The sequence below is a fragment of the Corella eumyota genome, chromosome 4, assembly GCF_963082875.1.
Source record: "Corella eumyota chromosome 4, kaCorEumy4.1, whole genome shotgun sequence".
NCBI classification, from domain to species: domain Eukaryota; kingdom Metazoa; phylum Chordata; class Ascidiacea; order Phlebobranchia; family Corellidae; genus Corella; species Corella eumyota.
The window spans coordinates 13449239-13476792 of NC_137493.1; the positions used below are offsets into that span (position 1 = coordinate 13449239).

At 29.9% G+C, this 27554-nt stretch overlaps 1 protein-coding gene across 2 annotated transcripts; it reads right to left on the reverse strand.

The window, feature by feature from the left end:
- Positions 1 to 1692: 1692 nt before the first annotated feature.
- On the reverse strand, positions 1693 to 27325 carry LOC145750145 (uncharacterized). Of its 2 annotated transcripts, XM_082566098.1 has the most exons (56): positions 27224 to 27325; positions 26733 to 26852; positions 26036 to 26161; positions 25560 to 25682; positions 25030 to 25164; positions 24822 to 24944; positions 24617 to 24739; positions 23764 to 23885; positions 23162 to 23257; positions 22565 to 22697; positions 22006 to 22128; positions 21491 to 21625; positions 21283 to 21405; positions 21075 to 21200; positions 20552 to 20674; positions 20022 to 20156; positions 19814 to 19936; positions 19610 to 19732; positions 18757 to 18878; positions 18155 to 18244; positions 17609 to 17741; positions 17048 to 17170; positions 16524 to 16658; positions 16316 to 16438; positions 16111 to 16233; positions 15258 to 15379; positions 14656 to 14751; positions 14059 to 14191; positions 13498 to 13620; positions 12975 to 13109; positions 12767 to 12889; positions 12563 to 12685; positions 12091 to 12212; positions 11492 to 11578; positions 10884 to 11016; positions 10219 to 10341; positions 9525 to 9659; positions 9321 to 9446; positions 8696 to 8821; positions 8238 to 8360; positions 7989 to 8123; positions 7759 to 7881; positions 7523 to 7645; positions 7310 to 7411; positions 7040 to 7170; positions 6176 to 6334; positions 5783 to 5974; positions 5142 to 5381; positions 4944 to 5060; positions 4617 to 4754; positions 4267 to 4376; positions 3885 to 4092; positions 3442 to 3586; positions 3036 to 3196; positions 2777 to 2950; positions 1693 to 2434 (listed from the first exon to the last, which is right to left on the reverse strand). In XM_082566098.1, the coding sequence occupies exons 1-56, from the start codon at positions 27318 to 27320 to the stop codon at positions 2234 to 2236; spliced, it is 7347 nt and encodes a 2448-aa protein (XP_082422224.1). In that variant the 5' UTR covers positions 27321 to 27325; the 3' UTR covers positions 1693 to 2233. The 2 variants fall into 2 exon arrangements, with proteins under 2 accessions (XP_082422224.1, XP_082422225.1); XM_082566099.1 differs by lacking the exons at positions 1693 to 2434; positions 2777 to 2950; positions 3036 to 3196; ... (5 more) ...; positions 5142 to 5381; positions 5783 to 5974 and adding an exon at positions 6468 to 6543 and having other exon boundaries at positions 6207 to 6334.
- Positions 27326 to 27554: the final 229 nt, after the last annotated feature.

Sequence of the window (27554 nt, forward strand, 5' to 3'; positions counted from 1 at the left end):
TTTGCATAGGTAATCAAGCGTAAACATTTTTTCAAAGTAACAAAACAGTTAATTGAAGAAAAAAAAGATTATTGGCGCCAAATTAAACCACAACAGGTGAAACTTATTACGAAAAATACACACCTTAAAAAGGTAGACATTACTGCATAAAACAAAATATCAAAAATTTATCGAGCCTACCCATTGATTAAGTTTAAAATTTATCACGAAAATATTTTCTTTTTTCCATACCGTGTTATTTAATTTTTACATATTTCAATAACAAGTTTAATTTAATATAATTGTAGCTTATGTAGGTTTAATAACAAGTAACTGTTTTTGGTTATGTTTTTGTAAGTCAAGAATTAAAAAAAATTGTTGCCTTTTTATTTTGTATATATATTTATCCTCGATGTGGGAAAGTCAAATGCGCGACTTAAACATAGAGTGACATTAGTTACTCCGCCTCAGTCTCGAGTTGCCTGTGGCAGTTTGGGATATTATAGATTATAATTGCCTGATATACTGCTGGTTACGAGCTGGCTCAGCAGGAGTTCATACCGTTTATAGCGCGTTACTCGAGGTCGCTACAGCCTGAAATCGGTGGTGATTGAACCAAAGACCTCTTGTGTGGTGTAGCAAGTGTTCTTATTCTGCCGGTCCTATATAATTCGGCAAAATATTTCTTATTATACCAGGGTTATTCTGCAAAAAAATCGTAAAAAATATAAACATTAGCTCGGTAAAGGTGAAATAGTGTAAATTTATATTTAGGGAAAAAAAGTTTTTTTTAAAGTAAGAAGCGCTTCGACGCTTTACTAACCACAATATATGACGTCTTGTCACGGTTGATTTCATCTTTCAATTTTGAGATCTATTTTGTCGTCGCACGTGGAAAGCGTAGATCGTGGTTTGTGCTAGTTATGGAGTTAAAAGGTAATTGAAAAAAAAAACAAATATTGACGCCATGACTAAAGATAAATTAAAACTTAACTATCACCTTACTAACAGGATTAATTTGGTGTAGTTTTTTGTATTCATGTATTACAGGTGTATATGACTGATAAATTGTTTTAATAACCCTGACAATTAATTTATAATGTCAAAGTAAAAAATGTTAGTGCCTTGCTTAAAAAAGCAATTTAATAAGGATCAAACCAAAAACCTTCTCTTATGTTAATTTTTAAGTAAATATTGTCGTTAAACTTGTAGAGCTAACTGCCATATAGAACTCGTTTACCAATAAATTTAACAGTAAACAAAAAATTTACAAGCAGAAGTTAGTGACACTAACACATCCTGAAAAAATTTGATCCTACCTAAGTTCATTACTAAGATCAAATACTTGGGGCTTTTACTACCCAACAAAGCTGGGCTGATAGAATAGAACAGACCAAGCAAAATTTTTGTTGTTAATATAGCAGGCTGTCGAACATTAACAAGAATCGCGCTTAATCTACCTGACGAAAATATATATTTGACAGATCGAACGGATTAATGGATCAAGTTTTATTAACTAAATCGAATATATATTAAATAGATATTACATAATTCAAATGCATATTTGACGGATATTTAATTGAACAAAAAGTTTTCACAAATTAAACCCTTACCCTAACCCTCACCTATTCAGATTACCCATTAACACATCCAACCCATTCGATCCTTCTATCCGTCTAATAGTCAATCAATCCATACGATCCGAAAATATATTCTCGTCAGGTGAATTAAGTTGTAATTCATTAACAAAAGGTAGTTTTTCTTATTTTATCTATTTAAATTTTTTTCATAATAAACAAAGTTATAAAATTTTCATATTTTATTTTAAATTGTATATACATTGGCTTGTGTATTAATGCCTTTAAGATTTTTCATGTAGCCTTAGCAACTTAAAATATCTGGTTATATTTGTTTTTAAACTGTTTTACATTAATGTGTAATATTTATAATCTTATACCAAAACAAAAAAAGTTTTACAGTTGATTTTTTAAATCTTTTTTGAGGCACCCAATTTTGTATACATAAATTGTTTTTAAAAAATTTATAACAAAAACATGTCGGAAAAATTTCTAATATAAAAAAATCACTTTTGATCTTTTAACATAGGGATTTCTTTTATAATTTATTAGTATATATACAGTATTTAGTAAATTATTTATAAAACAACTGGGTAATAATATGAACACTTACTAATATCAACATTACATAAAATAAGTCAAAATGTCTTTTTAAACTCAAAAACATAATCTTATTTCTAGACTTTGTTTGGAACGGTGGAATATATGTTTGGTTCCGTAACTGAGGAAAGAGTTGTATCTTTTGTACCTTTAAGAGTTGAATCTCCTGTACCAGAACTTGAGGGATACTTTGCAGGCGTTTTACCGAACACTATTAGCCACCATTCACTTTTAACATCATTGTTTCGAAGGCAATGCATCAAGAAAATAAGTACACCCTTAAAACATTTTGTATACCAATTATATATAGTTAGTATAATAATATGATAAAGGCAACAAAATATACACATTACATTTCTAAGAGCGCCCACAACACCTTAACTAGTTGCTTGGTGTTTTAGTAAAAACACCTGATTTCATAACATAAGGTCATTAAATTGATCTTTAATGCTTTTTTAAGGTACCATAAACAGTACAAACTTAAAATCTAAAACCAAAAACTCAAGGGCTTGGTCTGGATGACAAATGTTATATCATAATGAGGCTTGGAAGTCCATTATTTTACACTAGACATAGAGATTTTAGTAATTAAACACTTTAAAGAGAAACATAATGCTTACCTGCAGGGAAGTGAATACTGTGAACAGCCAGCTTACAGTATAGAAATAGGTCAGAGAATCAGAAAGAAGCATAAAATATCCGAGTATCCAAATTAAACCTAAAGAACAGAAGATTGTTGCGGCAATAGTCAAGTGTCTCTTTATGTCATCTTGTGATTTTTTTGAGGAACTAACCTGAAAAAAATGAAACAGCAACATAGTTGACTAGTACAATACAAAATGGTTATTTGTTTTAATTTAATAATAACAATTATTTTACTTTCTTTCGATTCCATGTAATGCTTCGAACCACCAAAAAGAACATGATAGCGTTGAAAATGATTACAATTCCAAAGGGAAGAAAAAAAGAAAAATACAGGGAGTAGCCATGGAGCCAACAAAGACTATCTGATAACATTGCAGATGTTGCAACTGGAGAAGCTATTTACAAAACAATAAAAACTATAAAATTAACTTTATTGGAGCTGTAGGTATAACTTGTTATTCTATTGTATTTTTATGTTATTATTACATTTACTACATCACTGGTTGTGTTAATTAAGTATTAAGTACATTTAAGGCAGTTTGGGCTAACAAAAAAAATAAGGTTAAATTTAAGATTTTGTGTAAATTTAGCTAAAAAAATAACTTAATTAAAGTTTTTGTATAAATTAGGTTCAGCAAACCTTCTTGATAAATTCGAGGATCTTGGCTTGGATCAGAAAGAACAAGAGTTACAATTGCATTTATAACTACGATTATCAAAGGTGTCAGGTAGCTAATGATAACAGCAATCCTCATGTAATTTGAACTCCAAACCCGGTCGAAAATCTTTAAACAAAGTGTAACAAAAAAAATCCTTGACTCAATATTAAGCTTTTAACATTTAGGGTACTATAAACTATATTGCCCAATAAATAAACTGTCAATTTTCATGCTTTGCCAGAAGTTAATACCAATTCTTGCGCCCTACTAAAGTCGCTTTAACATGGAAACTGCTGAATGAACCCAGCACCTTATTTATGTAGTATTGCCAAATCTTTTAACCACCATATATATTATACTGCTGATTTATAAATTAGTGTTTTAAAAGCTTGTAAATTATAAAAAGTGTTTTAAAACAAATTACCTTAACTAGTGACTTGTATAAGGTATAAGCATATACTGCCGTCCAGCATATTGTAGAGAGCAGAAAATATTGCAGCAGCATTGTAGCAATAATGCACCCGATAACTTTATCTCTCTTATCAACTCCAGTCAAAAATATCATATAAACACAAATAAGGTTTAGGCAAATGTGTATATTCACCTTGCTGGATCTTCTTTCAAGTATTTCCCTAAATAAAGAAGGTTTAAAAGTTGGTTGCAGAACTAAACATAATTTATATTCTAAAATACAATAATACACATAACAAATGCAAAAAATATTCAAATAAATTCTAAATACATAGTTATGCCATTTTTGACACAAATCATTTGACAAGAGGTTTGTCTGTAATTTAAATACATACTTTGGTACACTTAGTGCAACTACAGTTAGAGCTAAGCACGCAATTGATACACTACATCCAACTGTTGATGCAATAGATAAAGCAAAATTTGCTGGAACTCTGTAGACATTCTAAATAATAAATTATATATATTGTTTTTTATTTTTTTTTTACTAATTTTTTAATTTCAAAGTTTTTTTATGGGTAAATTCTAAAGCAAATTTAAAAAGTATATTACACAAATAAAACTAATGACCTGTAGTAGTAGTAAGCGCACTTGGCTTTACTACATGAGGTCCTTTGTTTGATTCTCACTGATTTTAAATTTATTGGACTAAAATATTTATTTTTATTAAATAAATTGTTCTTACAAATAAAAGAGCAAAGTTTGTCAAATGGGTGCATCTGCATTCAGCTGGGTTCGTGCCCTCAACTAAAAAGCAACCTTCTGATGACCAATCATTTATAGTAAAATCCCATGAAACACAAGTTTGGTTTAAGAAATCTTCCTAAAATTGAACAAACTTCGGTTTAAAATTTATAAAAAATGTTCATATAAAACTGCTGTTTGTGGTGTGTTGTAAATTTTTAAACCATACTGCAACAAGCAACTGAATGGAAACTGGCTGAAGGGGTAAAAAGGCAGCTCATGAGCGTAAGATACACAATTAAATTATTTTCACTGTTACAGTAAATACTTCGAATCTATTATCAGTTGGTATAATTGTTGAAGTTGCAGTTACACCTCTGTGAATTATTGTCACAGGCTCAGTTAAACCTGTTATTTGCTGCCTTGCTATATCTGCTGATGCGACCTAAAAATCAATTAACTGTTTAAAAGATGCAAAACATATTATTACAGTAACGTTAAACAGTATAACAAAGCTTTTTCTCACCCAATCAGTTGTATCTTGACTTGGAAACAAGGTGCTCATTCTATACAGATAAAACACACTTCGTACAATGGTTTGATCCAAAAAGTGACTTTGAATATCTTGATCTTGCAAGGTTCGAGCCATTTCAAGTGCTTCAGCAGGAATGTTTATTGAAATCGGCTGAATAGTTTGTGTTGAGTTTGTACTATAAACTGTTGGTTGAAATGTAACTGGCTGGGTTAGGTCACTCATATCAACAATCTAAGTTTAAAAAAATCTGTTGGTAAATGTGGGTAACCTGCAGCTTGGTGTAGTGTATAGAAAGAACCCTTGTCTTTACTACATGGGTCCTAGGTTTAATTCCTGATTTCATGTTGTAGCGCCAATGTGTAAGGCCTTTTAAGTGGCGATAACTCCTGTTGATCCATTAAACAAACGACAGACTAATTAAAGCCCACGGTTTTAATCATGTCTTTTTTAAGGTAACATATATTACTCTACATTAAGGCCATAAAGTTGGCCTTTCTAAATTGGGAGAGTTATAAATAGCCCAAAAAATATTTGATAAAATTAAAACAATCTTTTTAAATGGTTTGTATATTTGCAGTAGATATAAAGCTGAATTTTCCCTTATTTACATAATGTTGGTAGTAATAAATTACCTCAGCAGCAATATTGGGTGTCAAAATTTGTAGATTTCCATTATTTGTTTCAACGGAAAAGCCAATGTTGGCTAGAGATTGAACCAAGGATGTAGCCATGTCAGTCATACCCTGGTTGACATTAGGAGCCATAATCTGCTCTGTTATACGATCCCCAATTACCACAACGTTCTCAAATATTGATGATGACACCTTGAATAAATGTGTTGAATTTATTAAGTTTATTTGAATAGGTGTTGTACAATGGACAATTTTGCTTTAATCAAAGCATAAAAAAATAGTTTATATTTATTTTACTGTTTTAATTAAGATCTTTAGTTTACATGCTGTTTTTGAATAACTTTAAAACGGTATGAAAGTCTTGTTCAAACCCCAAAAATTACTTTTACTTACAGGTTGATTGTCACTAATGTTTGAAATAATATCAACAAAATCAATGGCCATCATAGTTTCTTCGACGGTAAGATTTCCAGAGTTTTCTTCCAGAAGAAGACTAAGTATTCTAGTTTGATCATTCAGAAACTGATCTGTGTAATTTACTCCTCTTTCAATCTAAGTCGCAAAAGAAAGTGATTTATATGGGTAAAGTGTTGTTAAAAAATATATTTAATCACCTTATGCACTCGATTTTGTTATTGCATTGTCATATTACAAATATTCTTAATGTTGGTATCAAGATACTTACATACATTTTTATATGGGCTACATATATTCTTTGGAAAAACGATATATAGGCCCAAAAATGTAATAAACTTGAGTACCTTTTTTAAAAAAAAGACATTTTTAAAAATTTTGACTTTATTAGCTCGATAATAAACTTACAAAGTTAGTTTAAAACCTTGCTCAAGAGCTTTACAGGATAGAAGAAGTTACCATATATATATTTTTTTTTATTTTTGTATATATCTTTATCCTCGATGTGGGAAAGTCGAATGCGCGACTTAAACATAGAGAAACATCAGTTACTCCGACCCAGTTTCGAGTTGCCGGTGGCAGTTTGGGATATTATAGATTATAATTGCCAGATAATTATACCGCTGATTAATTGCTGGCTCAGCAGGAGTTTATACCGCCTTACTCAAGTGCGCTACAGCATGAAATCAGTGGGGATTGAACCCACGACCCTATGTGTGGTGTAGCAAGTGTTCTTACCACTACACCACGCTGCCAAAACTGTGACACCCTGCTGCTGGTAAATGAAAAATTTAGCATGTAAAGGTAATAAAATGTTATTTTGAAATGTTAAATATAATAAACCTGTGAAGTGAGGCCTAATATTGTTTGGTTGGTGCACTCCATTGCATTAAAAGTTTGAAGGTCAAAAAAGGCAAATTCTGACGTGAAATCATTTTCTGGAGCTTCACAGCGAATCGAAGCAATTGGATACCCTAGAAAAAATTAACACTTTTATATTTTCGAACACTCTTAATACATATTTAACAACATAGCATAAAAAAACATTATAAAATTAACGACAAAGTTTGAAAACTTTTAAACTAAATATGATTCAAATTGTGAGTAGATTACCAGCCGGGCATCTCTGTTCAGAGTAAGCCAACAAAAACGGAAGAGTTCGATTAAAAAAATAAGTTTCCCCTTCAACAGTTATTTGTTCAGGTGCACAAGAACCTATTTTAAACATAAAAAAATGTAAGGTACCCATTAGTAAACTTACATATACCTTTTTGTTTAATAAAAACATTAATTTAATAGGTTAAAAATGGAAAATAAAATTTATACCTGCCAATTCTGTGCATGCCCCGTTTATATTATCACATTCACAATTGAAACTGCCAATTGTGTTAATACAAATTTGGTTGGAAAGTGTGCAATTATGAGTTTCTGTTAAACATTCATCTATGTCTGTATAAAAAGTTTTTTAAGTTACAAAATATGTCCCCAATTTTAACGACCAAAAGTCTATAAACAGGTTGTTAAAGCTTAGTTGTGTAATAATATTGTTTTTAGTGACATACCTACGCAAATTTCAGAGTTAGTTTCGTTGAACATATATCCGGGTGTGCAAACACAGTTTGAGATACCATTTGTGTTTATGCATTGGCTTGGAGGAGGACATAAAATATTTGAACACCCACCAACTAAAATTTAACATAAGTAGATAATATGAAAAATAAAAGGCACCAAATTTTTTCTGCGGTTTCCAAAGGTTTTTTAATTAGTCAAATGTTTAAACATTGTTGATTACCAGGTGTTTCTGTGCATGACCCATCTGGATTTGAAAACGAATTGTTATCACAAGAACAAAGGTAACCACCATAAATATTTGTACATACTTGGTTGGGTAATGGACAAGAATTAGCTGTTAAACACTCATCTACGTCTATAATAAAGGTGAATATAAAAATAGATTCTTACAGTATAAAAATAATTTTGAAGACAAATCATAAATTAATACATTTTTTAAGTAATGCCAGTTACATTAACATGTACATACCTTCACATATGTCAAATTCGTTGTAGACAAATCCATTTATACAATCGCAGGTAAAACTACCAAGTGTGTTGATGCAGTCACTTTGAGGTGGACAAATTAACTCCGTTGTACACTCGTCAATATCTGAACAATGAAGTTTTTAGTTAAAGAAATATTTTATCAGTTTTTTAAGTGACCATAACTCTTTTGTTGGATAGGTCAATTACTTTAAAAGTTAGCTAAATTATATTAAGTATAATACGTTTTTGTTAAACAATTATTTATGTTATTAATCACCGATATTTTTAGGCGTTATTTTAAGTTTCTTATAAAAATTTGATGTGTTAACTTAATATATACAAAGAAATTACAAAAAGAAACGAAGTATTGCGCGGTATATATTTCTATGAATCACAAACAAGATATGGGCATTTTTTTTCTTTATTGGTTTGGGTAAATTTATAATGACAATCACATACCAACGCAAATTTCTGCGCTATTCTCGTCGAACAAAAATCCAGTTGAGCAATTGCAAGTAAAACTGCCAACAGTATTTATGCACTGAATCTGGGATAGGCAAGGAGAATTCATACACTCGTCAATATCTAAACAGTAATATTTCCTGTTAATAATTGTCAAATAAACAACATGTTGTTAGATCGGATTATTCCAATTAGTTTTAGTTTCTGTTAAACATTTATTAATGTTTATAAAGATAGTTACCGTTATCCACCAAAATTTTATTGGAAAATACTAATTTGGGTTGTTTACTTTTTTATTAAATAATTTAAATTTGTTTTCCTAAAAAGCTTAACGCAAAAGAAATTAGTTCTAGAAAAAAATAGTAAAAAGAATGAAAGTTAGAACTGTAAGTTACAAGATCATTATGTAATTAATTATCGTGAACATAAAATACAAGTAACATGTCATTACATTTGTAATAATAATAATAAAATGAAGATTAGGCTAGGGAGTATTTAAGGGTGTATATAGGGCAAGGGTATATGAATATGTTTAAAAAAACGTTAAAGGAAAGATAAATTTATCTATTCATAAACGGTTTATAAGTGCTGGCTTGTGTATTATTATTTTTTAATCCCATACCTATACAAGTTGCGAAAGTTGAATTGTCGGCCAGATATCCAGGTGAACAATCGCAGTCTAAAGTACCGTCTGTGTATATGCATTGGAGAGGGGATAGACATGCAGAGTTTGAACACCCATTAAATACTGAAAATCAACAACAAAATTTTACGAAAATTTTACTTACAGTTGTTTTTTTACAGTTAAATAATATTATTTTTTTACCGAACGGTGGTGAACACGACCCATCTGGGTTTGTAATCGAATTATCACTACAAGAACAAGACACATTCCCACTAGTATTTGTACATACTTGGTTCAGATTTATACAAGGATTTCCAAGTGAACATCCATCTATCACTTTAAAAAAAATATAGTGTCAAAAATGGTTTTTATATTTTTAAGATATAGTGTTAATTTTTTCGTGGAGTTCTTTTGTTTATTTTACATATATTTATTTAAATATTTCTGAAACAAAACGGTTATTTTTTCTCTTAAGGATGATAAACATAATATAGAATATATTTGTTTACAAAATTAAATGACAATTTTTTTTGTAATTTAGCTATTTTTTTTAAGGCAGTTAATAAACATTTATTCGTTTCAAGTTAATTAAAAAGCGCTTTGTCACTAGGGGTAACTAAACAAGCGATTGATTGCCTACTTAGGATATTTTAATTTTGAATATAATCAAATATAGAATATATTTTAACCCTAAATTCAACAAAATTACTTTTTTACAAATCTATAACATTTTTATACGGGTATGCTACATATTAGTATTGTTTACTAAACCGCATTACCATAAAAAAAAATTTTATAGTTTGAAAAATGAATTGTAATAGATTTTCCTATTGTAAAAAAAAACAGTTTAATAAACAAATTGCCAATAAAGCTAGTTTTACTAATTTGTACATACGTTCACATATTTCTGTATTCTCCTCATACAGATATCCGATTGTGCAATTGCAAATATAGCTGTCATTTGTGTTAATGCAGTCGCTTAAGGGTGGACAAGGAGAATTTATACAACCGTCATCATCTAAACAATAATATTTTGTATTTAAAAATTTAAATCACTAGTTTATTCAAAATACTATAAAATCATTGTCGGTAAAATCATGTTGAGTAGTTGCAAGTAAAACTGCCAACTGTGTTAATGTATCTGCTTCGGGTGGACATCGAAAATTTATACATTAGGTATCTTCTAATGTATATAATTTATTTAAAAAAATATAATCGAAAGTTTACTGTATTAACTATTTTAAGTTTTTATATAAGTATATAAGTTTACTTAATATACGAAATAATTAGAAAAACATAACAAATTTAAGTAACTTAATGTCGTAAAAATCAGTAAAAAATTTGTAGCCAGGTTTTTTACTTTATTAGATTGATTACTTAACTGAACGTTGTTAAAATAAACATTGTTTTATTGTGTTTTAATAAGACTGTATTGAATGGTGCCGTGTTTTACCACATGAAATCATTGATTTGATTCCAAATTAAAATTTAAAACATTCTAATCAATCAAACTTCACTTTACATATGGCTATGCAGAAATATTTAAAATAATATATTTACCAATTGAAAACCAGGTAAGATTAAAACCCATAGCAGTTACGGTACTGTCAGTACGAAATGTAATTGTGATTTCTGAACTCATAGAAGTAAAGGACGGGGGAGTTTCTGTCCCGCAAAAACGTCGGCCGTGAACCTTAATATCAAAAATAGATTTTTTATATTTATTTATCTTCGATGGGGAAAAAAGGTCGACTTTTCGACCTAAACATAGAGTAACATCAGTTACCCCGACCCAGTCTCGAGTTGCTTTGGGCAGTTTAGAATATTATTGATGGAAATTTCAGATAGTTAACAGCTACTAATTAAGTGTTGGCTTAGCAGGAGTTCATACCGTTTATAGCCTTACTCAAAGGATTAAACCCAGGACCTCATGTAGTGAAGTCAAGTGTTCTGACCACTATATCACGTTGTCGGCCAGTTATTTATTAAACAGTAAATATACTACATAGTGATTGAACATAGTGCATTTATCTACTATAGGAAGTCATAAATTTAATCTCCACTGCTTTTAAGTTAAGACAAAAAGTATTGTAGTATAAAAAGCTTAACTATTTTACAACAAACAAGGCAATCATTTTACAACTAAATTTTAAAATGTAAAGTTTTACCAGTGTTCCACTATCCCTAATTTCCAAATAATCCCACTGGCAACCTCCATCTTCAAGTTGAAATACTTCAAATGTTACCACCAGTACCTACAAATGTATTTAACATTAATTTAGGCCTTAAAATAACAAAATATTATTTCGCCAAATTAGTTGTTAGCGCTCATTCATTTTAGTTTATGTTTTTTTAGTGTAAAGTCAAAAAACGAGGTCCTGGGTTTGAAGCATTTCTATATTTTTAGTTTTTAAAAACTACCAAACCCAAATCAACTTTAATTTTTTTTTGTAGATATCTTTATCCTTCATGTGGGAAAGTCGAATGCGCGACTTGAACATAGAGTAACATCTGTTACTCCGACTCAGTCTCGAGTTGCCTGTGGCAGTTTGAAATATTATGAATTATAATTGCCTGATAATTATGCTGTTGATTAACTGGCTTAGCAGGAGTTTATACCGTTTATAGCGCCTTACTTAAGGGCGCTACAGCATGAGAGCAGTGGGGATTGAATCCACGACCTCATGTGTGGTGTAGCAGGTGTTCTTACCACTACATCACGCTGCCGGTTTCCAGCCTTATTAAAAAAAAACTGCACTTAACGTACCTGGCCTTGAACCGTACTTATTGTGTAAGGACACCTAAGACCATTTGGATAAAAAGCGGGGAAATTTGGTGAAGTTAAATTGCCGAAAGCTCCAGTAAATTCCAATTGACCGCAAATACCAACTAAAAAAGCAATTTAGATTTTGTGTTTATTCTGGCTGCGTCTTTTTTTTTTATGAAGACACACAGACAGACAAAATGTTAAAAAATCATTGCTTAGGCTTACACTGAAGTTATTTTTTAAGTCTAATAAAAAATATTTAAAAAAATGTTTGTACTTATGTTAATGCAAATAAATCCGTCAAAAGTAAATCCCTCAAATTTTTTTTAAGCAAAAAATAAAAACGATTTGCTAACTAATCAGTTTTTTAAAACGTATTTGAGAGTTTAAAATGTCATAAGTTTTATTCAATGTATAAAATAGTGTTGGTGACAATTCGCTAATAAAACGAGTTCCACTAACAATAACGTACCTATACATATTTCTGTACTTTCGTCGAACGTAAATCCAGGTGGGCAATTGCAAGTAAAACTTCCAATTGTGTTAAAGCACTCGCTTTGGGTTGGACAAGGAGAATTCATACATTCGTCAATATCTAAACAAAAACATTTTGTTTTTAAATAATCGCTAAGTAGATTCCATTTTGTTAGATTTATTAATATTTGCAATGCAATACCTAAGCAAGTTAAGGCAGTGGTATCAGGAAAATATCCGGGCGAACAACTGCAATTTTGAAAACCTTCTGTGTATATGCATTGGACGGGGGTAAGGCATGTAGAGTTTGAACACCTATCCAAAACTAAAAATCAATAACAAAATTTGCCTTCAGTTTTACCGACAGGTACAACAGGTTGTTAAATAAAATCAAATAATAAGAAATATACCAAACATTGGTGAGCACGACCCATCTGGATTGGTTATCGAATTATTATTACAAGAACAGGAAACGTTTCCACCAGTATTTGTACATATTTGGTTACTATCTATGCAAGTATTATTTGGTGCACATTCATCTATTTCTGTAACAAAAGTTGTGCTAAAAAAAGCTTAAATTTTTTTAACAGATAGTAATAATTTTTTTATGTTTTTTTTTGAAAATGTTATAGTTATTTATTTAAATATTTAATATTTTTAAACCAAATAGTTTATTATTTGGATTTTTCCACAGGCAGACAGTTTTTCGTTTTGAGGCAAAAACACAAATAAATAAATAGAAAATAATGGAAAGTTAAGTTTGTATATTTTCCGTTTATTTTTTATTTTTTATTTAAATTAATTTCAATAATTTTATTTCAATAGATTAGGTACCCCCATTATCAAGATATTCTTAACCAGCTAATATTTTATTCTGTTAGTTAAGAATTGTTTTAATCAAAAATTAAATTGTAAATAAAGCCTGGTACATACGTGCACATATTTCTGTGCTCACGTTAAATAAAAATCCGATTGAGCAATCACAAGTAAAACTGCCAACTGTGTTGATGCAGTCGCTTAGAAGTGGACAAGGAGAATTTATACACTCGTCGATATCTAAATAATAACATTTTTATAATAAATAATATAGAATTATTTTAATTGCTTTTAGTTTTTAGTTTCTGTTAAACATTTATTAATGTCTATAAAGATAGCTATACCGTTATCCACCAAAATTTATTATATAAGTCCACTAAATATACGAAATAATTAGAAAAATATAACAAATTTAAGTAACTTAATGTAGTAAAAATCAGTAAAAAATTTGTAGCCAGGTTTTTTACTTTATTAGATTGATTACCTAACTAAACGTCTTTGAAATAAACATTGTTTTATTGAGTTTTAATTTCAGCAACATAAGACTGTATTGAATGGTGCCGTGTATCACCACATTAGATCATTGATTTGATTCCAAGTTAAACTTTAAAACATTGTAATCAATCAAACATCACTTAACATATGGCTATGCAGAAATATTTAAAATAATAAATTTACCAATTGAAAACCAGGTAAGATTAAAACCCATCGCAGTTACGACCCTGTCAGTACGAAATGTAATTGTGATTTCTGAACTCATAGAAGTAAAGGACGGGGGAGTTTCTGTCCCGCAAAAACGTCGGCCGTGAACCTTAACATTTAAGACAGATTTTTTACATTTATTTATCTTCGAAGTGGAAAGGTCGACTTCTCGACCTAAACATAGAGTAACATCAGTTACCCCGACCCAGTCTCGAGTTGCTTTGAGCAGTTTAGAATATTATTGATGGAAATTTCAGATAGTTAACAGCTACTAATTAAGTGTTGGCTTAGCAGGAGTTAATAGCCTTACTCAAAGGATTGAACCCAGGATCTCATGTAGTGAAGTCAAGTGTTTTGACCACTATACCACGTTGTCGGCCAGTTATTTATTTAACAGTAAATATACTACATAGTGATTAAACATAGTGCATTAATCTACTACAGGCAGTCATAAATTTAATCTCCACTGCTTTTAAGTTAAGACAAAAAGTATTTTAGTATAAAAAACTTAACTATTTTACAACAAACAAGGCAATCATTTTACAACTAAATTTTAAAATGTAAAAGTTTTACTAGTGTTCCATTATCCCTAATTTCCAAATAATCATATTGGCAAAATCCTTCAAATCTTGCTTCAAGTTCAAATGCTTCAAATGTTACCACCAGTACCTACAAATGTATTTAACATTAATTCAGGCCTTAAAATAATAAAATATAATTTCGCCAAATTAGTTGTTAGCGCTCATTCATTGTTGTTTACGTTTATTTAGAGTAAAGTCAAAAAACGAGGTCCTGGGTTTAAAGCATTTCTATATTTTTAGTTTTTAAAAACTACCAAACCCAAATCAACTTTAATTTTTTTTGTAGATATCTTTATCCTCCACGAATGCGCGACTTGAACATAGAGTAACATCTGTTACTCCGACTCAGCGTTAAGTTGCCTGTGGCAGTTTGGGATATTATAGATTATAATTGCCTGATATTTATGCTGCTGATTAAGTGCTGGCTTAGCAGGAGTTCATACCGTTTATAGCGCCTTACCCAAGGGCATTACAGCATAAGAGCAGTGGAGATTGAACCCACGACCTCATGTGTGGTGTAGCAGGTGTTCTTACTACTACATCAAGCTGCCGGTTTCCAGCCTTATTATAAGAAAAAAACTACACTTAACGTACCTGGCCTTGAACCGTGCTTATTCTGTAAGGACAGTTAAGACGATTTGGATAATCACCTGGAAAATTTGGTGAAGTTAAATTGCCGGAAGCTTCAGTAAATTCCAATTGACCGCAAATACCAACTAAAAAAGCAATTTAGAGTTTGTGTTTATTCTGGCTGCGTATTTTTTCTAAAATGAAAACAAGTGGAACGGATATTTTATTTAAATTCGTTTTATTTGTTATTGTTTTTGGATATAAACTTCATGTACTTTACGTTTATCGAAAAAACTTAGGACTTAGTTGGGACTGCAGTTGACCTTAGTTTTGAGTATTTTTAAGAACGATAAGGTAAAAGTGATCTGTTTCATTTGTTTTCTTTCTATTTTATTCTAATCTATTAATTGCTTTTCAATAAATTTCGCGTTTCAAGACAATCTATCATTAATTTTATACACATAAACTAGCAAAAAAAGATGTTATAACATTGTGTTAGGAGGTTAAATAAGCATAAGATCAAAGTAAGTGTTTTCTTACTTTACTATACGACTAGATTTAAAAAAAATTTGACCCTAAGACACACAGACAGACAAAATGTTTCAGAAAACATTGCTTATAGGCTTACACTAAAGTTATTTTTTAAGTCTAATAAAAAATATTAAAAAAAAATGTTTGTACTTATGTTAATGCAAATAAATCCGTCAAAAGTAAATCCCTCAAATTTTTTTTTGAGCAAAAAATAAAAACGATTTGCTAACTAATCAGTTTTTTAAAACGTATTTGAGAGTTTAAAATGTCATAAGTTTTATTCAATGTAAAAAATAGTGTTGGTGACAATTCGCTAATAAAACGAGTTCCACTAACAATAACGTACCTGTACATATTTCTGTACTTTCGTCGAACGTAAATCCAGGTGGGCAATTGCAAATAAAACTTCCAACCGTGTTAATGCATTGGCTTTGTGGTGGACAAGGAGAATTCATACATTCGTCAATATCTAAACAAAAACATTTTCTTTTAAAAATAATCGCTAAGTAGATCCCATTTTGTTAGATTTATTCATATTTGCAATGCTATACCTAAGCAAGTTAAGGCAGTGGTATCAGGAAAATATCCGGGCGAACAACTGCAATTTTGAAAACCTTCTGTGTATATGCATTGGACGGGGGTAAGGCATGTAGAGTTTGAGCACCTATCCAAAACTAAAAATCAATAACAAAATTTGCCTTCAGTTTTACCTACAGGTGCAACAGGTTGTTGAATAAAATCAAATAATAAGAAATATACCAAACATTGGTGAGCACGACCCATCTGGATTGGTTATCGAATTATTATGACAAGAACAGGAAACGTTTCCACCAGTATTTGTACATATTTGGTTACTATCTATGCAAGTATTATTTGGTGCACATTCATCTATTTCTGTAACAAAAGTTGTGCTAAAAAAAGCTTAAATTTTTTTAACAGATAGTAATAATTTTTTTATGTTTTTTTTTGAAAATGTTATAGTTATTTATTTAAATATTTAATATTTTTAGACCAAATAGTTTATTATTTGGATTTTTCCACAGGCAGACAGTTTTTCGTTTTGAGGCAAAAACACAAATAAATAAATAGAAAATAATAGAAAGTTAAGTTTGTATATTTTCCGTTTATTTTTTCATTTTTTATTTAAATCAATTTCAATAATTTTATTTCAATAGATTAGGTACCCCCATTATCAAGATATTCTTAACCAGCTAATATTTTATTTTGTTAGTTAAGAATTGTTTTAATCAAAAATTAAATTGTAAATAAAGCCTGGTACATACGTGCACATATTTCTGTGCTCACGTTAAATAAAAATCCGATTGAGCAATCACAAGTAAAACTGCCAACTGTGTTGATGCAGTCGCTTAGAAGTGGACAAGGAGAATTTATACACTCGTCGATATCTAAATAATAACATTTTTGTAATAAATAATATAGATTTATTTTAATTGCTTTTAGTTTTTAGTTTCTGTTAAACATTTATTAATGTCTATAAAGATAGCTATACCGTTATCCACCAAAATTTATTATATAAGTCCACTAAATATACGAAATAATTAGAAAAACATAACAAATTTAAGTAACTTAATATCGTAAAAATCAGTAAAAAATTTGTAGCCAGGTTTTTTACTTTATTAGATTGATTACTTAACTAAACGTTGTTAAAATAAACATTGTTTTATTGAGTTTTAATTTCAGCAACATAAGACTGTATTGAATGGTGCCGTGTATCACCACATTAGATCATTGATTTGATTCCAAGTTAAACTTTAAAACATTGTAATCAATCAAACATCACTTAACATATGGCTATGCAGAAATATTTAAAATAATATATTTACCAATTGAAAACCAGGTAAGATTAAAACCCATAGCAGTTACGCTACTGTCAGTACGAAAAGTAATTGTGATTTCTGAACTCATAGAAGTAAAGGACGGGGGAGTTTCTGTCCCGCAAAAACGTTGGCCGTGAACCTTAACATTTAAGACAGATTTTTTACATTTATTTATCTTCGATGGGCTACCCCAGCTACCCCGACCCAGTCGCGAGTTGCTTTGTGCAATTTAGAATATTATTGAATATAATTTCCAGATAGTTAAAAGCTGCTGATTAAATGTTGGCTTAGCAGAAGTTTACATTTGAAGGCTCTAAAGCAAAAGGGATTGAATCCAGGACCTCATGTAGTGAAGTCAAGTGTTCTGACCACTATACCACGTTGTCGGCCAGTTATTTATTAAACAGTAAATATACTACATAGTGATTGAACGTAGTGCATTGATCTACTACAAGAATTCATAAATTTAATTTCCACTGCTTTTAAGTCAACTATTTTACAATAAACAAGGCAACCATTTTACAACAAAATTTTTAAAAGTAAAAATTTTACTAGTGTTTCATTATCCATAATTTCCAAATAATCATCTTGGCAACTTGGTTCTTCTTCAAGTTGAAATGCTTCAAATGTAACTACTAGAACCTTAAAATATATTTAACATTAATTTAGGCCTTAAAATAATAAAATATAATTTCGCCAAATTAGTTGTTAGCGCTCATTCATTGTTGTTTACGTTTATTTAGAGTAAAGTCAAAAAACGAGGTCCTGGGTTTGAAGCATTTCTATATTTTTAGTTTTTAAAAACTACCAAACCCAAATCAACTTTAATTTTTTTTGTAGATATCTTTATCCTCCATGTGGGAAAGTCGAATGCGCGACTTGAACATAGAGTAACATCTGTTACCGACTCAGTCTCAAGTTGCCTGTGGCAGTTTGGGATATTATAGATTATAATTGCCTGATATTTATGCTGCTGATTAACTGGCTTAGCAGGAGTTTATACCGTTTATAGCGCCTTACCCAAGGGCATTACAGCATAAGAGCAGTGGAGATTGAACCCACGACCTCATGTATGGTGTAGCAGGTGTTCTTACCACTATATCACGCTGCCGGTTTCCAGCCTTATTTCAAGAAAAAAACTACACTTAACGTACCTGGCCTTGAACCGTGCTTATTGTGTATGAGCAGTTAAGACCATTTGGATAAGGAGCGGGGAAATTTGGTGAAGTTAAATTGTCGGAAGGTTCAGTAAATTCCAATTGACCGCAAATACCAACTAAAAAAGCAATTTAGAGTTTGTGTTTATTCTGGCTGCGTATTTTTTTTAAAATGAAAACAAATGGAACGGATATTTTATTTAAATTCGTTTTATTTGTTATTGTTTTTGGATATAAACTTCATGTACTTTACGTTTATCGGGAAAACTTAGGACTTAGTTGGGACCGCAGTTGACCTTAGTTTTGAGTATTTTTAGGAACGATAAGGTAAAAGTGATCCGTTTCATTTGTTTTCTTTCTATTTTATTCTAATCTATTAATTGCTTTTCAATAAATTTCGCGTTTCAAGACAATCTATCATTAATTTTATTCACATAAACTAGCAAAAAAAGATGTTATAACATTGTGTTAGGAGGTTAAATAAGCATAAGATCAAAGTAAGTGTTTTCTTACTTTACTATACGACTAGATTTAAAAAAAATTTGACCTTAAGACACACATACAGACAAAATGTTTCAGAAAACATTGCTTATAGGCTTACACTAAAGTTATTTTTTAAGTCTAATAAAAAATATTTTAAAAAAAATGTTTGTACTTATGTTAATGCAAATAAATCCGTCAAAAGTAAATCCCTCAAATTTTTTTTTAGCAAAAAATAAAAACGATTTGCTAACTAATCAGTTTTTTAAAACGTATTTGAGAGTTTAAAATGTCATAAGTTTTATTCAATGTAAAAAATAGTGTTGGTGACAATTCGCTAATAAAACGAGTTCCACTAACAATAACGTACCTGTACATATTTCTGTACTTTCGTCGAACGTAAATCCAGGTGGGCAATTGCAAATAAAACTTCCAACCGTGTTAATGCATTGGCTTTGTGGTGGACAAGGAGAATTCATACATTCGTCAATATCTAAACAAAAACATTTTCTTTTAAAAATAATCGCTAAGTAGATCCCATTTGTTAGATTTATAAATATTTGCAATGCTATACCTAAGCAAGTTAAGGCAGTGGTATTATGAAAATATCCGGGCGAACAACTGCAATTTTGAAAACCCTCTGTGTATATGCATTGGACGGGGGTAAGGCATGTAGAGTTTGAACACCTATCCAAAACTAAAAATCAATAACAAAATTTGCCTTCAGTTTTACCTACAGGTGCAACAGGTTGTTGAATAAAATCAAATAATAAGAAATATACCAAACATTGGTGAGCACGACCCATCTGGATTGGTTATCGAATTATTATGACAAGAACAGGAAACGTTTCCACCAGTATTTGTACATATTTGGTTACTATCTATGCAAGTATTATTTGGTGCACATTCATCTATTTCTGTAAAAAAAGTTTTAGCTTAAATTTTAATAGCTTAAATTTTTCTAACAGATAGTAATAATTTCTTTATGAAGTTTTTTGAAAATGTTATAGTTTTTTATTTAAATATTTAATATTTTTAGACCAAATAAGTTAATTGTTTGGATTTTTCCACAGGCAGACAGTTATTCGTTTTGAGGCAAAAACACAAATAATTAAATAGAAAATAATGGAAAGTTAAGTTTGTATATTTTCCGTTTATTTTTTATTTTTTATTTAAATCAATTTTGATAATTTTATTTCAATAGATTAGGTACCCCGATTATCAAGATATTCTTAACCAGCTAATATTTTATTTTGTTAGTTAATTATTGTTTTAATCAAAAATTAAATTGTAAATAAAGCCTGGTACATACGTGCACATATTTCTGTGCTCACGTTAAATAAAAATCCGATTGAGCAATCACAAGTAAAACTGCCAACTGTGTTGATGCAGTCGCTTAGAAGTGGACAAGAAGAATTTATGCATTCGTCGATATCTAAACAATAACATTTTTGTAATAAATAATAGAGAAATTAGATTTTTTTTACATATCCACTACTTCTTTTGTTAAGCAGAAATCCCTTCGATCAATTACAGGTAAAATTGCAACGGCGTTAATAAATAAGCTTTGGGATAAAATCTAAACACTCTTCTACCAAAGAGTAATTTAAAAAAAAATCCAGTTGAACTTTTGCTAACTAATCAATTTTTACAATTTTTACTGTATTAAATATTTTAGGGTTCTGATAAACACTTAAATTGTTTACTGAGTATACAAAGAATTTACGAAAAATAACAAAGTATTGCGCGGTATATATTTCTATGAATCACCAATAAGATATTGGTAGTATTTTTGCTTTATTGGTTTGGGTAAATTTATAATGACAATCACATACCAACGCAAATTTCTGCGCTACTATTGTCAAACGAAAATCCAGTTGAGCAATTGCAAGTAAAACTTCCAACTGTGTTAAAGCACTCGCTGTGGGTTGGACAAGGAGAATTCATACATTCGTCAATATCTAAACAAAAATATTTTATTTTAAAAATAATCGCCAAGTAGATTCCATTTTGTTAGATTGATTAATATTTGCAATGCAATACCTAAGCAAGTTAAGGCAGTGGTATTGGGAAAATATCCGGGCGAACAACTGCAATTTTGAAAACCTTCTGTGTATATGCATTGGACGGGGGTAAGGCATGTAGAGTTTGAACACCTATCCAAAACTAAAAATCAATAACTAAATTTGCCTTCAGTTTTACCAACAGGTGCAACAGGTTGTTAAATAAAATCAAATAATAAGAAATATACCAAACATTGGTGAGCACGACCCATCTGGATTGGTTATCGAATTATTATGACAAGAACAGGAAACGTTTCCACCAGTATTGGTACATATTTGGTTACTATCTATGCAAGTATTATTTGGTGCACATTCATCTATTTCTGTAACAAAAGTTGTGCTAAAATAAGCTTAAATTTTTTTAACAGATAGAAATAATTTTTATATGGTTTTTTTTGAAAATGTTATAGTTACTTATTGAAATATTTAATATTTTTAAACCAAATAGTTTATTATTTGGATTTTTCCACAGGCAGACAGTTATTCGTTTTGAGGCAAAACACAAATAAATAAATAGAAAATAATGGAAAGTTAAGTTTGTATATTTTCCGTTTATTTTTTATTTAAATCAATTTCAATAATTTTATTTCAATAGATTAGGTACCCCCATTATCAAGATATTCTTAACCAGCTAATATTTTATTTTGTTAGTTAAGAATTGTTTTAATCAAAAATTAAATTGTAAATAAAGCCTGGTACATACGTGCACATATTTCTGTGCTCACGTCAAATAAAAATCCGATTGAGCAATCACAAGTAAAACTGCCAACTGTGTTGATGCAGTCGCTTAGAAGTGGACAAGGAGAATTTATACACTCGTCGATATCTAAATAATAACATTTTTATAATAAATTATAGAATTATTTTAATTGCTTTTAGTTTTTAGTTTCTGTTAAACATTTATTAATGTCTATAAAGATAGCTATACCGTTATCCACCAAAATTTATTATATAAGTCCACTAAATATACGAAATAATTAGAAAAATATAACAAATTTAAGTAACTTAATGTAGTAAAAATCAGTAAAAAATTTGTAGCCAGGTTTTTTACTTTATTAAATTGATTACTTAACTAAACGTCTTTGAAATAAACATTGTTTTATTGAGTTTTAATTTCAGCAACATAAGACTGTATTGAATGGTGCCGTGTATCACCACATTAGATCATTGATTTGATTCCAAGTTAAACTTTAAAACATTTTAATCAATCAAACATCACTTTACATATGGCTATGCAGAAATATTTAAAATAATAAATTTACCAATTGAAAACCAGGTAAGATTAAAACCCATAGCAGTTACGATCCTGTCAGTACGAAATGTAATTGTGATTTCTGAACTCATAGAAGTAAAGGACGGGGGAGTTTCTGTCCCGCAAAAACGTCGGCCGTGAACCTTAACATTTAAGACAGATTTTTTACATTTATTTATCTTCGATGTGGAAAGGTCGACTTCTCGACCTAAACATAGAGTAACATCAGTTACCCCGACCCAGTCTCGAGTTGCTTTGAGCAGTTTAGAATATTATTGATGGAAATTTCAGATAGTTAACAGCTACTAATTAAGTGTTGGCTTAGCAGGAGTTTATAGCCTTACTCAAAGGATTGAATCCAGGACCTCATGTAGTGAAGTCAAGTGTTTTGACCACTATACCACGTTGTCGGCCAGTTATTTATTTAACAGTAAATATACTACATAGTGATTAAACATAGTGCATTAATCTACTACATGCAGTCATAAATTTAATCTCCACTGCTTTTAAGTTAAGACAAAAAGTATTTTAGTATAAAAAACTTAACTATTTTACAACAAACAAGGCAATCATTTTACAACTAAATTTTAAAATGTAAAAGTTTTACTAGTGTTCCATTATCCCTAATTTCCAAATAATCATATTGGCAAAAACCTCCAAATCTTGCTTCAAGGTCAAATGCTTCAAATGTTACCACCAGTACCTACAAATGTATTTAACATTAATTCAGGCCTTAAAATAATAAAATATAATTTCGCCAAATTAGTTGTTAGCGCTCATTCATTGTTGTTTACGTTTATTCAGAGTAAAGTCAAAAAACGAGGTCCTGGGTTTAAAGCATTTCTATATTTTTAGTTTTTAAAAACTACCAAACCCAAATCAACTTTAATTTTTTTTGTAGATATCTTTGTCCTCCACGAATGCGCGACTTGAACATAGAGTAACATCTGTTACTCCGACTCAGCCTCAAGTTGCCTGTGGCAGTTTGGGATATTATAGATTATAATTGCCTGATATTTATGCTGCTGATTAAGTGCTGGCTTAGCAGGAGTTCATACCGTTTATAGCGCCTTACCCAAGGGCATTACAGCATAAGAGCAGTGGAGATTGAACCCACGACCTCATGTGTGGTGTAGCAGGTGTTCTTACTACTATATTACGCTGCCGGTTTCCAGCCTTATTATAAGAAAAAAACTACACTTAACGTACCTGGCCTTGAACCGTGCTTATTCTGTAAGGACAGTTAAGACGATTTGGATAATCACCTGGAAAATTTGGTGAAGTTAAATTGCCGGAAGCTTCAGTAAATTCCAATTGACCGCAAATACCAACTATAAAAGCAATTTAGAGTTTGTGTTTATTCTGGCTGCGTATTTTTTCTAAAATGAAAACAAATGGAACGGATATTTTATTTGAATTCGTTTTATTTGTTATTGTTTTTGGATATAAACTTCATGTACTTTACGTTTATCGGGAAAACTTAGGACTTAGTTGGGACCGCAGTTGACCTTAGTTTTGAGTATTTTTAAGAACGATAAGGTAAAAGTGATCCGTTTCATTTGTTTTCTTTCTATTTTATTCTAATCTATTAATTGCTTTTCAATAAATTTCGCGTTTCAAGACAATCTATCATTAATTTTATTCACATAAACTAGCAAAAAAAGATGTTATAACATTGTGTTAGGAGGTTAAATAAGCATAAGATCAAAGTAAGTGTTTTCTTACTTTACTATACGACTAGATTTAAAAAAAAATTGACCCTAAGACACACAGACAGACAAAATCTTTAAAAAACCATTGCTTATAGGCTTACACTAAAGTTATTTTTTAAGTCTAATAAAAAATATTTAAAAAAAATGTTTGTACTTATGTTAATGCAAATAAATCCGTCAAAAGTAAATCCCTCAAATTTTTTTTTGAGCAAAAAATAAAAACGATTTGTTAACTAATCAGTTTTTTAAAACGTATTTGAGAGTTTAAAATGTCATAAGTTTTATTCAATGTAAAAAATAGTGTTGGTGACAATTCGCTAATAAAACGAGTTCCACTAACAATAACGTACCTGTACATATTTCTGTACTTTCGTCGAACGTAAATCCAAGTGGGCAACTGCAAGTAAAACTGCCAACCGTGTTAATGCATTGGCTTTGTGGTGGACAACGAGAATTCATACATTCGTCAATATCTAAACAAAAACATTTTCTTTTAAAAATAATCGCCAAGTAGATTCCATTTTGTTAGATTTATTAATATTTGCAGTGCAATACCTAAGCAAGTTAAGGCAGTGGTATCAGGAAAATATCCCGGCGAACAACTGCAATTTTGAAAACCTTCTGTGTATATGCATTGGACGGGGGTAAGGCATGTAGAGTTTGAACACCTATCCAAAACTAAAAATCAATAACAAAATTTGCCTTCAGTTTTACCGACAGGTGCAACAGGTTGTTGAATAAAATCAAATAATAAGAAATATACCAAACATTGGTGAGCACGACCCATCTGGATTGGTTATCGAATTATTATGACAAGAACAGGAAACGTTTCCACCAGTATTTGTACATATTTGGTTACTATCTATGCAAGTATTATTTGGTGCACATTCATCTATTTCTGTAACAAAAGTTTTAGCTTAAATTTTAAAAGCTTAAATTTTTTTAACAGATAGTAATAATTTTTTTATGGTTTTTTTTGAAAATGTTATAGTTATTTATTTAAATATTTAATATTTTTAGACCAAATAGTTTATTATTTGGATTTTTCCACAGGCAGACAGTTATTCGTTTTAAGGCAAAAACACAAACAAATAAAAAGAAAATAATGAAAAGTTAAGTTTGTATATTTTCCGTTTATTTTTTTATTTTTTATTTAAATCAATTTCAATAATTTTATTTCAATAGATTAGGTACCTCGATTATCAAGAGATTCTTAACCAGCTAATATTTTATTCTGTTAGTTAATTATTGTTTTAATCAAAAATTGAATTGTAAATAAAGCCTGGTACATACGTGCACATATTTCTGTGCTCACGTCCAAAAAAAATCCGATTGAGCAATCACAAGTAAAACTGCCAACTGTGTTGATGCAGTCGCTTAGAAGTGGACAAGGAGATTTTATACACTCGTCGATATCTAAATAATAACATTTTTGTAATAAATAATAGAGAAATTAGATTTTTTTTACATATACACTACTTCTTTTGTTAAGCAGAATTCCCTTCGATCAATTACAAGTAAAACTACAACGGCGTTGTAACGGCGTTAATAAATAAGCTTTGGGATAAAATCTAAACACTCTTCTACCCAAGAGTAATTTTAAAAAAATTAAAAAAAGGGTTTGCTTTATCGGTCATCTCCACATTATTGCTTACAAACAAGTTATAAGTTCACCCATTAAACATAATTTTATTAATCACTTACAATTTATGAGCAGATTTTTTTTTTGCTTTTTTGGATCGCGTAACTTAATGGTAACATTAACTTACCAACGCAAATTTCTGCGCTATTCACGTCGAACAAAAATCCAGTTGAACAATTGCAAGTAAAATTGCCAACTGTATTTGTGCACGGAACCTGGAATGGGCAAGGAGAATCCAAACACTCGTCAATATCTAAACAATAACATTTCCTGTTAAAACAGCAATTGCCAAATAAACAACATGTTGTTAGATAGGATTATTTCAATTACTTTTAGTTTCTGTTAAACATTTATTAATGTATATAAAGATAGCTATACCGTTATCCACCAAAATTTATTATATAAGTCCACTAAATATCTGAAATAATTAAAAAAATATAACACATTTAAGTAACTTAATGTCGTAAAAATCAGTAAAAATTTTGTAGCCAGGTTTTTTACTTTATTAGATTGATTACTTAACTAAACGTCTTTGAAATAAACATTGTTTTATTGAGTTTTAATTTCAGCAACATAAGACTGTATTAAATGGTGCCGTGTATCACCACATTACACAAAAAAAGGTGTTACAACATTGTCTTAGGATGTTAAATAATCATAAGATTAAAGTAAGTGTTTACTTACTTGACCATACAAATATATTTTAAAAAAAAATTGAGCCTAAGACACAAGTAGACAGAATGTTAAAAAAACCATTGCCTATAGACTTATACCAAAGTTATTTTTTAAGTATAATAAAAAATATTAAAAAAAATTGTTTGTACTTATGTTAATGCAAGTCAATCCCTCATTGCATATGCATTCAAACCCTACAACATTGGGGATACAAGTAGCATTCACACCGCAATCGTTGGTCCCACAAGTTTGGCCCAAAACCAAGTAACCTGTAATACAAATTCAAAAATTTGGGTACATTTAACTTTCTTATAATTTTTTACTTTTTCGAAAAACTAACATACTAAATATTTTGTTGTTATCTATTAATACATTTTAAACCTAAATAACACGTTTGGTAGTTAAGAAAATAATATATCTAAAATTGAACGATATACTTTTTATCACAATTTGTACATATTGAAGCCAATCACTTTTTTTAATTATTCTTTATGAAGTAGAATTTTTTTATAATTAATTAAAAATTGGTCGGTTAGTATTTAGAAAAAAATAAAAAAATTGGTAAACTACAATTTTCCAATATTTTAAAATAATTTTACTTAGATTATTTTAATAAATTTAAAAAAGCGTATTTACTTACTTTTATTTAAAATCAAGCAACATAAAATCGCCGAAAGAATTAATTTCTGAAACATTTTCTTAAACTGCCTGAAAAGAGTAACTTGAAAAAATAACATGTTTAGCAAAATAACATTTTTTTTATATCCCGATTTTTCTTGAAATTTAAGAACTTGCCCATTTTGTTTTCTCACAAAGAGTTGATCCTTTAAGCGAAATTTCCCAAAAATTTTTCTTTGTGTTTTTGTTTTCACCCATGCATTAAAAGTGTGGTTTTGCACGTGGATTTATACAAAAGATGAGGGTCATTGTATTACCCCGTTAAATTCTATATTTAAAGTGGAAATTTTGTT